This window comes from Oncorhynchus keta, chromosome 33 (genome assembly GCF_023373465.1).
Source record: "Oncorhynchus keta strain PuntledgeMale-10-30-2019 chromosome 33, Oket_V2, whole genome shotgun sequence".
NCBI classification, from domain to species: domain Eukaryota; kingdom Metazoa; phylum Chordata; class Actinopteri; order Salmoniformes; family Salmonidae; genus Oncorhynchus; species Oncorhynchus keta.
In genome coordinates, this window is record NC_068453.1 from 23,522,728 (window position 1) to 23,534,916 (window position 12,189).

Below are 12,189 nucleotides of genomic sequence, written 5' to 3' on the forward strand. Positions count from 1 at the left end.
AAATCCACAGATTAGGACCTAATTTATTTATTTCAATGTACAAATGTTCTTATTGTTGCATGCTGCCTTTTTATATTTTTGTTCAGTATATTTAACCAGACAAACTACACTGTTATTATTTTACCTGCTGCACAAATACCTGTCTCTCTTCCAACTCTGGCAACAGCCCACTGTCACACGCAGGTGATGTGAACACCAGGACTTTTCCAGGATTTGCATTGCTGACCAAAAATGAGCTATAACTGGGCAAATAAATAATTAATTAGCAGTAAATATCAACAAATGTGTGCATGCGGGTATGTTCTCTTTGATCTCAAAAACACATCTCGTGACTGATTGAAAGACCGCACGTGCCTGTCAATAAAGGCCTACAGTAATTATCCTCTGAAGTGCTCTGCAGAGATTGAGTCCAGTGTGCTACACACTAATCTGGATGCCACTCATCCACTTCTGATGGGAGTTGCTTCATTGTGCAAAAATCAAACCATCTTTTTTTCTTTTCTTGTCCATTCCAACTTAATCCATGATCATGTCCGACTATTTTTTATTACTTGCACGGACAAGCAGACAACCGTTAATGTTGAGTCCTTGTGTGTGTGTGTGTGGTAATCGTCTGCATCTCTCTGTCTCCCAGACCCTGGACAAGGTGGTAATGGAGATGAGTACCTGTGATGAGCCCCGCCCTCCCAACGGCCCATCTCCCATAGCAACAGCCTCGGGGCAAAGGTGGGAGCTGACGCTCTTTCTTTCTCCCCCCCTTTCAGAGGGTAGTTGTGCGATGGGGCTGAAATTCTTTAGTAAAAAAACACCTGCATTCAGTTCATCCAAATCCAGCCTTCAATTGCCTACCTCCTCCTCTTCCCCCACTCCCCCAGTGAGTATGGCTTTGCTGAGAAGGTGGTGGAGGGCATCTCTCTGTCCATCAACTCCATCGTGGTGAAGATCAGTGCCAAGGCGTTCAACGCCTCCTTTGAGTTGAGCCAGCTGCAGGTCTACTCTGTCAACACCAGCTGGAGCCTGTCGGACCTCCGCTTCACACGCATACAGGACCCACACAGAGGAGAGGTGGGTGCACTGCATACACGCATGGAAGTGTATGTAACCACCGTAACCCTGTGTGTGTGTGTAACCATGGCTACCTGTGCGCCCCTCAGATCCTGACGTTTAAGGAGATCAGCTGGCAGATGATCCGCATCGAGGCGGACGCCATCCAGAGTGCCCAGAACGAGATGCTGAGTGCCCCCATCCGTCTCATCACCAACCAGTCCAAGATCAGAGTCACCCTGAAGAGACGGGTACAATACGCCACACACATGCAGACATGTGGGCAAGGAAACACAAACACACACTTAGGTGCAAACACACACACACCTCATCACCAACCAGACCAATATTAATGTCACTCTGAAGAGGCCAGCAGGACGCACACTCACGGAAGCGTGCACACACACAGCACACTGATACACACTGACCCAAAATCAGTGCCACTCTGAAGAGACTGGTAGGACACACACTACAGTCACACTCACACACATCCGCCTCATCACCAACCAGTCCAAGATCAGTTGCCCTCAAGAGACGGGTACGACACACACACACCACACACACACACACACACACGGCGCAGTCACACACGCACTCAGAACAGTCCTTGGTCTAATAGAATAGAGAACACTATGTGGGCTACAGCCTGCAGAATCAGCTTTGGTAAACAAAGATCTTTATCTCACACACCAGCAAGCCCTGCAGCCACTGTTTGAACAGATAAAAGCGTGTGGGTTGTATACACACTCCTTCGTCTGTGTGTGTGAAAACAAACAAAGATATGATTTTGAACGACCACAGATTACTGTGTGCTGAGTATGTACTTTATCCAGTCAGTCAGTCATGGTTATGGAGTGTGTGTTTTCAGTCAGTCAGTCATGGTTATGGAGTGTGTGTTTTCAGTCAGTCAGTCATGGATATGGAGTGTGTGTTTTCAGTCAGTCAGTCATGGTTATGGAGTGTGTGTTTTCAGTCAGTCAGTCATGGATATGGAGTGTGTGTTTTCAGTCAGACAGTCAGTCATGGATATGGAGTGTGTGTTTTCAGTCAGACAGTCAGTCATGGATATGGAGTGTGTGTTTTCAGTCAGTCAGTCATGGTTATGGAGGGTGTGTTTTCAGTCAGTCAGTCATGGATATGGAGTGTGTGTTTTCAGTCAGTCAGTCAGTCATGGTTATGGAGTGTGTGTTTTCAGTCAGTCATGGATATGGAGTGTGTGTTTTCAGTCAGACAGTCAGTCATGGATATGGAGTGTGTGTTTTCAGTCAGTCAGTCATGGTTATGGAGTGTGTGTTTTCAGTCAGTCAGTCATGGTTATGGAGTGTGTGTTTTCAGTCAGTCATGGATATGGAGTGTGTGTTTTCAGTCAGACAGTCAGTCATGGATATGGAGTGTGTGTTTTCAGTCAGTCAGTCATGGTTATGGAGTGTGTGTTTTCAGTCAGTCAGTCAATCATGGATATGGAGTGTGTGTTTTCAGTCAGTCAGTCATGGTTATGGAGTATGTGTTTTCAGTCAGTCAGTCATGGTTATGGAGTGTGTGTTTTCAGTCAGTCAGTCATGGATATGGAGTGTGTGTTTTCAGTCAGACAGTCAGTCATGGATATGGAGTGTGTGTTTTCAGTCAGACAGTCAGTCATGGATATGGAGTGTGTTTTCAGTCAGTCAGTCAGTCAGTCATGGATATGGAGTGTGTGTTTTCAGTCAGTCAGTCAGTCATGGATATGGAGTGTGTGTTTTCAGTCAGTCAGTCAGTCATGGATATGGAGTGTGTGTTTTCAGTCAGACAGTCAGTCATGGATATGGAGTGTGTGTTTTCAGTCAGACAGTCAGTCATGGATATGGAGGGTGTGTTTTCAGTCAGACAGTCAGTCATGGATATGGAGTGTGTGTTTTCAGTCAGACAGTCAGTCATGGATATGGAGGGTGTGTTTTTCAGTCAGTCAGTCAGTCATGGATATGGAGTGTGTGTTTTCAGTCAGTCAGTCAGTCATGGATATGGAGTGTGTGCAGTCAGTCAGTCAGTCAGTCATGGATATGGAGTGTGTGTTTTTCAGTCAGTCAGTCATGGATATGGAGTGTGTGTTTTCAGTCAGTCAGTCAGTCAGTCATGGATATGGAGTGTGTGTTTTCAGTCAGTCAGTCATGGTTATGGAGTGTGTGTTTTCAGTCAGTCAGTCATGGACATGGAGTGTGTGTTTTCAGTCAGACAGTCAGTCATGGATATGGAGTGTGTGTTTTCAGTCAGACAGTCAGTCATGGATATGGAGTGTGTGTTTTCAGTCAGTCAGTCAGTCATGGATATGGAGTGTGTGTTTTCAGTCAGTCAGTCAGTCAGTCAGTCATGGATATGGAGTGTGTGTTTTCAGTCAGACAGTCAGTCATGGATATGGAGTGTGTGTTTTCAGTCAGTCAGTCAGTCATGGATATGGAGTGTGTGTTGTCAGTCAGTCAGTCAGTCAGTCATGGATATGGAGTGTGTGTTTTCAGTCAGTCAGTCATGGTTATGGAGTGTGTGTTTTCAGTCAGTCAGTCATGGTTATGGAGTGTGTGTTTTCAGTCAGTCAGTCATGGATATGGAGTGTGTGTTTTCAGTCAGACAGTCAGTCATGGATATGGAGTGTGTGTTTTCAGTCAGTCAGTCAGTCATGGATATGGAGTGTGTGTTTTCAGTCAGTCAGTCAGTCATGGATATGGAGTGTGTGTTTTCAGTCAGTCAGTCAGTCATGGATATGGAGTGTGTGTTTTCAGTCAGACAGTCAGTCATGGATATGGAGTGTGTGTTTTCAGTCAGACAGTCAGTCATGGATATGGAGTGTGTGTTTTCAGTCAGTCAGTCAGTCATGGATATGGAGTGTGTGTTTTCAGTCAGTCAGTCAGTCAGTCATGGATATGGAGTGTGTGTTTTCAGTCAGTCAGTCATGGTTATGGAGTGTGTGTTTTCAGTCAGTCAGTCATGGATATGGAGTGTGTGTTTTCAGTCAGTCAGTCAGTCATGGATATGGAGTGTGTGTTTTCAGTCAGTCAGTCAGTCAGTCATGGATATGGAGTGTGTGTTTTCAGTCAGTCAGTCAGTCATGGATATGGATGGAGTGTGTGCAGTCAGTCAGTCATGGATATGGAGTGTGTGTTGTCAGTCAGTCAGTCAGTCATGGATATGGAGTGTGTGCAGTCAGTCAGTCAGTCAGTCATGGATATGGAGTGTGTGTTTTTCAGTCAGTCAGTCATGGATATGGAGTGTGTGCAGTCAGTCAGTCAGTCATTCATGGATATGGAGTGTGTGTTTTCAGTCAGTCAGTCAGTCATGGATATGGAGTGTGTGTTTTCAGTCAGTCAGTCAGTCATGGATATGGAGTGTGTGTTTTCAGTCAGTCAGTCAGTCAGTCATGGATATGGAGTGTGTGTTTTCAGTCAGTCAGTCAGTCAGTCATGGATATGGAGTGTGTGTTTTCAGTCAGTCAGTCATGGTTATGGAGTGTGTGTTTTCAGTCAGTCAGTCATGGATATGGAGTGTGTGTTTTCAGTCAGTCAGTCAGTCATGGATATGGAGTGTGTGTTTTCAGTCAGTCAGTCAGTCATGGATATGGAGTGTGTGTTTTCAGTCAGTCAGTCAGTCATGGATATGGAGTGTGTGTTTTCAGTCAGACAGTCAGTCATGGATATGGAGTGTGTGTTTTCAGTCAGACAGTCAGTCATGGATATGGAGTGTGTGTTTTCAGTCAGTCAGTCAGTCATGGATATGGAGTGTGTGTTTTCAGTCAGTCAGTCAGTCATGGATATGGAGTGTGTGTTTTCAGTCAGTCAGTCAGTCAGTCATGGATATGGAGTGTGTGTTTTCAGTCAGTCAGTCATGGTTATGGAGTGTGTGTTTTCAGTCAGTCAGTCAGTCATGGATATGGAGTGTGTGTTTTCAGTCAGACAGTCAGTCATGGATATGGAGTGTGTGTTTTCAGTCAGTCAGTCAGTCATGGATATGGAGTGTGTGTTTTCAGTCAGTCAGTCAGTCATGGATATGGAGTGTGTGTTTTCAGTCAGTCAGTCAGTCAGTCATGGATATGGAGTGTGTGTTTTCAGTCAGTCAGTCAGTCATGGATATGGATGGAGTGTGTGCAGTCAGTCAGTCATGGATATGGATGGAGTGTGTGCAGTCAGTCAGTCATGGATATGGAGTGTGTGTTGTCAGTCAGTCAGTCATGGATATGGAGTGTGTGTTTTCAGTCAGTCAGTCAGTCATGGATATGGAGTGTGTGCAGTCAGTCAGTCAGTCAGTCATGGATATGGAGTGTGTGTTTTTCAGTCAGTCAGTCATGGATATGGAGTGTGTCAGTCAGTCAGTCAGTCATGGATATGGAGTGTGTGTTTTCAGTCAGTCAGTCATGGATATGGAGTGTGTGTTTTCAGTCAGTCAGTCAGTCATGGATATGGAGTGTGTGCAGTCAGTCAGTCATGGATATGGAGTGTGTGTTGTCAGTCAGTCAGTCATGGATATGGAGTGTGTGTTTTCAGTCAGTCTGTCAGTCATGGATATGGAGTGTGTGTTGTCAGTCAGTCTGTCAGTCATGGATATGGAGTGTGTGTTTTCAGTCAGTCAGTCATGGATATGGAGTGTGTGTTTTCAGTCAGTCATGGATATGGAGTGTGTGTTTTCAGTCAGACAGTCAGTCATGGATATGGAGTGTGTGTTTTCAGTCAGTCAGTCATGGTTATGGAGTGTGTGTTTTCAGTCAGTCAGTCAGTCATGGTTATGGAGTGTGTGTTTTCAGTCAGTCATGGATATGGAGTGTGTGTTTTCAGTCAGACAGTCAGTCATGGATATGGAGTGTGTGTTTTCAGTCAGTCAGTCATGGTTATGGAGTGTGTGTTTTCAGTCAGTCAGTCAGTCATGGATATGGAGTGTGTGTTTTCAGTCAGTCAGTCAGTCATGGATATGGAGTGTGTGTTTTCAGTCAGACAGTCAGTCATGGATATGGAGTGTGTGTTTTCAGTCAGTCAGTCAGTCATGGATATGGAGTGTGTGTTTTCAGTCAGTCAGTCATGGATATGGAGTGTGTGTTTTCAGTCAGTCAGTCAGTCAGTCATGGATATGGAGTGTGTGTTTTCAGTCAGTCAGTCATGGTTATGGAGTGTGTGTTTTCAGTCAGTCAGTCATGGATATGGAGTGTGTGTTTTCAGTCAGACAGTCAGTCATGGATATGGAGTGTGTGTTTTCAGTCAGTCAGTCAGTCATGGATATGGAGTGTGTGTTTTCAGTCAGTCAGTCAGTCAGTCATGGATATGGAGTGTGTGTTTTCAGTCAGTCAGTCAGTCATGGATATGGATGGAGTGTGTGCAGTCAGTCAGTCATGGATATGGAGTGTGTGTTGTCAGTCAGTCAGTCATGGATATGGAGTGTGTGTTTTCAGTCAGTCAGTCAGTCATGGATATGGAGTGTGTGTTTTCAGTCAGTCAGTCAGTCATGGATATGGAGTGTGTGTTTTTCAGTCAGTCAGTCATGGATATGGAGTGTGTGCAGGCAGTCAGTCAGTCATTCATGGATATGGAGTGTGTGTTTTCAGTCAGTCAGTCAGTCATGGATATGGAGTGTGTGTTTTCAGTCAGTCAGTCAGTCAGTCATGGATATGGAGTGTGTGTTTTCAGTCAGTCAGTCAGTCATGGATATGGAGTGTGTGTTTTCAGTCAGTCAGTCAGTCAGTCATGGATATGGAGTGTGTGTTTTCAGTCAGTCAGTCATGGTTATGGAGTGTGTGTTTTCAGTCAGTCAGTCATGGATATGGAGTGTGTGTTTTCAGTCAGACAGTCAGTCATGGATATAGAGTGTGTGTTTTCAGTCAGTCAGTCAGTCATGGATATGGAGTGTGTGTTTTCAGTCAGTCAGTCAGTCATGGATATGGAGTGTGTGTTTTCAGTCAGTCAGTCAGTCATGGATATGGAGTGTGTGTTTTCAGTCAGACAGTCAGTCATGGATATGGAGTGTGTGTTTTCAGTCAGACAGTCAGTCATGGATATGGAGTGTGTGTTTTCAGTCAGTCAGTCAGTCATGGATATGGAGTGTGTGTTTTCAGTCAGTCAGTCAGTCATGGATATGGAGTGTGTGTTTTCAGTCAGTCAGTCAGTCAGTCATGGATATGGAGTGTGTGTTGTCAGTCAGTCAGTCATGGTTATGGAGTGTGTGTTTTCAGTCAGTCAGTCAGTCATGGATATGGAGTGTGTGTTTTCAGTCAGACAGTCAGTCATGGATATGGAGTGTGTGTTTTCAGTCAGTCAGTCAGTCATGGATATGGAGTGTGTGTTTTCAGTCAGTCAGTCAGTCAGTCATGGATATGGAGTGTGTGTTTTCAGTCAGTCAGTCAGTCATGGATATGGATGGAGTGTGTGCAGTCAGTCAGTCATGGATATGGAGTGTGTGTTGTCAGTCAGTCAGTCATGGATATGGAGTGTGTGTTTTCAGTCAGTCAGTCAGTCATGGATATGGAGTGTGTGCAGTCAGTCAGTCAGTCAGTCATGGATATGGAGTGTGTGTTTTTCAGTCAGTCAGTCATGGATATGGAGTGTGTTCAGTCAGTCAGTCAGTCAGTCATGGATATGGAGTGTGTGTTGTCAGTCAGTCATGGATATGGAGTGTGTGTTTTCAGTCAGTCAGTCAGTCAGTCATGGATATGGAGTGTGTGTTTTCAGTCAGTCAGTCAGTCATGGATATGGAGTGTGTGCAGTCAGTCAGTCATGGATATGGAGTGTGTGTTGTCAGTCAGTCAGTCAGTCAGTCATGGATATGGAGTGTGTGTTTTCAGTCAGTCTGTCAGTCATGGATATGGAGTGTGTGTTGTCAGTCAGTCTGTCAGTCATGGATATGGAGTGTGTGTTTTCAGTCAGTCAGTCATGGATATGGAGTGTGTGTTTTCAGTCAGTCATGGATATGGAGTGTGTGTTTTCAGTCAGACAGTCAGTCATGGATATGGAGTGTGTGTTTTCAGTCAGTCAGTCATGGTTATGGAGTGTGTGTTTTCAGTCAGTCAGTCAGTCATGGTTATGGAGTGTGTGTTTTCAGTCAGTCATGGATATGGAGTGTGTGTTTTCAGTCAGACAGTCAGTCATGGATATGGAGTGTGTGTTTTCAGTCAGTCAGTCATGGTTATGGAGTGTGTGTTTTCAGTCAGTCAGTCAGTCATGGATATGGAGTGTGTGTTTTCAGTCAGTCAGTCATGGTTATGGAGTGTGTGTTTTCAGACAGTCAGTCAGTCATGGTTATGGAGTGTGTGTTTTCAGTCAGTCAGTCATGGATATGGAGTGTGTGTTTTCAGTGAGACAGTCAGTCATGGATATGGAGTGTGTGTTTTCAGTCAGTCAGTCAGTCATGGATATGGAGTGTGTGTTTTCAGTCAGACAGTCAGTCATGGATATGGAGTGTGTGTTTTCAGTCAGACAGTCAGTCATGGATATGGAGTGTGTGTTTTCAGTCAGACAGTCAGTCATGGATATGGAGTGTGTTTTCAGTCAGTCAGTCAGTCATGGATATGGAGTGTGTGTTTTCAGTCAGTCAGTCAGTCATGGATATGGAGTGTGTGTTTTCAGTCAGTCAGTCAGTCAGTCATGGATATGGAGTGTGTGTTTTCAGTCAGTCAGTCAGTCAGTCATGGATATGGAGTGTGTGTTTTCAGTCAGTCAGTCAGTCAGTCAGTCATGGATATGGAGTGTGTGTTTTCAGTCAGTCAGTCAGTCATGGATATGGAGTGTGTGTTTTCAGTCAGTCAGTCAGTCATGGATATGGAGTGTGTGTTTTCAGTCAGTCAGTCAGTCATGGATATGGAGTGTGTGTTTTCAGTCAGTCAGTCAGTCATGGATATGGAGTGTGTGTTTTCAGTCAGTCTGTCAGTCATGGATATGGAGTGTGTGTTTTCAGTCAGACAGTCAGTCATGGATATGGAGTGTGTGTTTTCAGTCAGTCAGTCAGTCATGGATATGGAGTGTGTGTTTTCAGTCAGTCAGTCAGTCATGGATATGGAGGGTGTGTTTTTCAGTCAGTCAGTCATGGATATGGAGTGTGTGTTTTCAGTCAGTCAGTCAGTCATGGATATGGAGTGTGTGTTTTTCAGTCAGTCAGTCATGGATATGGAGTGTGTGCAGTCAGTCAGTCAGTCAGTCATGGATATGGAGTGTGTGTTTTCAGTCAGTCAGTCAGTCATGGATATGGAGTGTGTGTTTTCAGTCAGTCAGTCAGTCAGTCATGGATATGGAGTGTGTGTTGTCAGTCAGTCAGTCAGTCAGTCAGTCATGGATATGGAGTGTGTGTTGTCAGTCAGTCAGTCAGTCATGGATATGGAGTGTGTGTTGTCAGTCAGTCAGTCATGGATATGGAGTGTGTGTTTTCAGTCAGTCAGTCAGTCATGGATATGGATGGAGTGTGTGCAGTCAGTCAGTCATGGATATGGAGTGTGTGTTGTCAGTCAGTCAGTCATGGATATGGAGTGTGTGCAGTCAGTCAGTCAGTTAGTAATGGATATGGAGTGTGTGTTTTCAGTCAGTCAGTCAGTCATGGATATGGAGTGTGTGTTTTCAGTCAGTCAGTCATGGATATGGAGTGTGTGTTTTCAGTCAGTCAGTCAGTCAGTCATGGATATGGAGTGTGTGTTTTCAGTCAGTCAGTCATGGATATGGAGTGTGTGTTGTCAGTCAGTCAGTCAGTCATGGATATGGAGTGTGTGTTTTCAGTCAGTCAGTCAGTCATGGATATGGAGTGTGTGTTTTCAGTCAGTCAGTCAGTCAGTCAGTCAGTCATGGATATGGAGTGTGTGTTTTCAGTCAGTCAGTCAGTCATGGATATGGATGGAGTGTGTGCAGTCAGTCAGTCATGGATATGGAGTGTGTGCAGTCAGTCAGTCAGTCAGTCATGGATATGGAGTGTGTGTTTTTCAGCCAGTCAGTCATGGATATGGAGTGTGTGCAGTCAGTCAGTCAGTCAGTCAGTCATGGATATGGAGTGTGTGTTGTCAGTCAGTCATGGATATGGAGTGTGTGTTTTCAGTCAGTCAATCAGTCATGGATATGGAGTGTGTGTTTTCAGTCAGTCAGTCAGTCAGTCATGGATATGGAGTGTGTGTTGTCAGTCAGTCAGTCAGTCATGGATATGGAGTGTGTGTTTTCAGTCAGTCAGTCAGTCATGGATATGGAGGGTGTGTTTTTCAGTCAGTCAGTCATGGATATGGAGTGTGTGTTTTCAGTCAGTCAGTCAGTCATGGATATGGAGTGTGTGTTTTCAGTCAGTCTGTCAGTCATGGATATGGAGTGTGTGTTGTCAGTCAGTCTGTCAGTCATGGATATGGAGTGTGTGTTGTCAGTCAGTCTGTCAGTCATGGATATGGAGTGTGTGTTTTCAGTCAGTCAGTCATGGATATGGAGTGTGTGTTTTCAGTCAGTCAGTCAGTCAGTCATGGATATGGAGTGTGTGTTTTCAGACAGTCAGTCAGTCATGGATATGGAGTGTGTGTTTTCAGTCAGTCAGTCAGTCATGGATATGGAGTGTGTGTTTTCAGTCAGTCAGTCAGTCATGGATATGGAGTGTGTGTTTTCAGTCAGTCAGTCAGTCATGGATATGGAGTGTGTGTTTTCAGTCAGTCAGTCAGTCATGGATATGGAGTGTGTGTTTTCAGTCAGTCTGTCAGTCATGGATATGGAGTGTGTGTTTTCAGTCAGACAGTCAGTCATGGATATGGAGTGTGTGTTTTCAGTCAGTCAGTCAGTCATGGATATGGAGTGTGTGTTTCAGTCAGTCAGTCAGTCATGGATATGGAGGGTGTGTTTTTCAGTCAGTCAGTCATGGATATGGAGTGTGTTTTCAGTCAGTCAGTCAGTCATGGATATGGAGTGTGTTTTTCAGTCAGTCAGTCATGGATATGGAGTGTGTGCAGTCAGTCAGTCAGTCAGTCATGGATATGGAGTGTGTGTTTTCAGTCAGTCAGTCAGTCATGGATATGGAGTGTGTGTTTTCAGTCAGTCAGTCAGTCAGTCATGGATATGGAGTGTGTGTTGTCAGTCAGTCAGTCAGTCAGTCATGGATATGGAGTGTGTGTTGTCAGTCAGTCAGTCAGTCATGGATATGGAGTGTGTGTTTTCAGTCAGTCAGTCAGTCATGGATATGGAGTGTGTGTTTTCAGTCAGTCAGTCAGTCATGGATATGGATGGAGTGTGTGCAGTCAGTCAGTCATGGATATGGAGTGTGTGTTGTCAGTCAGTCAGTCATGGATATGGAGTGTGTGCAGTCAGTCAGTCAGTTAGTAATGGATATGGAGTGTGTGTTTTCAGTCAGTCAGTCAGTCATGGATATGGAGTGTGTGTTTTCAGTCAGTCAGTCATGGATATGGAGTGTGTGTTTTCAGTCAGTCAGTCAGTCAGTCATGGATATGGAGTGTGTGTTTTCAGTCAGTCAGTCATGGATATGGAGTGTGTGTTGTCAGTCAGTCAGTCAGTCATGGATATGGAGTGTGTGTTTTCAGTCAGTCAGTCAGTCATGGATATGGAGTGTGTGTTTTCAGTCAGTCAGTCAGTCAGTCAGTCAGTCATGGATATGGAGTGTGTGTTTTCAGTCAGTCAGTCAGTCATGGATATGGATGGAGTGTGTGCAGTCAGTCAGTCATGGATATGGAGTGTGTGTCAGTCAGTCAGTCAGTCATGGATATGGAGTGTGTGTTTTCAGTCAGTCAGTCAGTCATGGATATGGAGTGTGTGCAGTCAGTCAGTCAGTCAGTCATGGATATGGAGTGTGTGTTTTTCAGCCAGTCAGTCATGGATATGGAGTGTGTGCAGTCAGTCAGTCAGTCAGTCAGTCATGGATATGGAGTGTGTGTTGTCAGTCAGTCATGGATATGGAGTGTGTGTTTTCAGTCAGTCAATCAGTCATGGATATGGAGTGTGTGTTTTCAGTCAGTCAGTCATGGATATGGAGTGTGTGTTGTCAGTCAGTCAGTCAGTCAGTCATGGATATGGAGTGTGTGTTTTCAGTCAGTCTGTCAGTCATGGATATGGAGTGTGTTGTCAGTCAGTCAGTCAGTCAGTCATGGATATGGAGTGTGTGTTTTCAGTCAGTCTGTCAGTCATGGATATGGTGTGTGTGTTGTCAGTCAGTCTGTCAGTCATGGATATGGAGTGTGTGTTG

At 44.7% G+C, this 12,189-nt stretch overlaps 1 protein-coding gene across 3 annotated transcripts in view; it reads left to right on the plus strand.

Annotated features, from left to right (window-relative positions):
• The window catches only part of LOC118372081 (UHRF1-binding protein 1-like), an 88,692-nt gene that overhangs the window by 16,623 nt on the left and 59,880 nt on the right, over nucleotides 1-12,189 (plus strand). For all 3 annotated transcript variants that reach the window (XM_052492521.1, XM_052492522.1, XM_052492523.1), the window contains exons 4-6: nucleotides 635-726; nucleotides 876-1,065; nucleotides 1,155-1,295. In XM_052492521.1, the coding sequence (XP_052348481.1) occupies nucleotides 635-726; nucleotides 876-1,065; nucleotides 1,155-1,295 (423 nt within the window). The remainder of the gene's footprint in view (nucleotides 1-634; nucleotides 727-875; nucleotides 1,066-1,154; nucleotides 1,296-12,189) is intronic.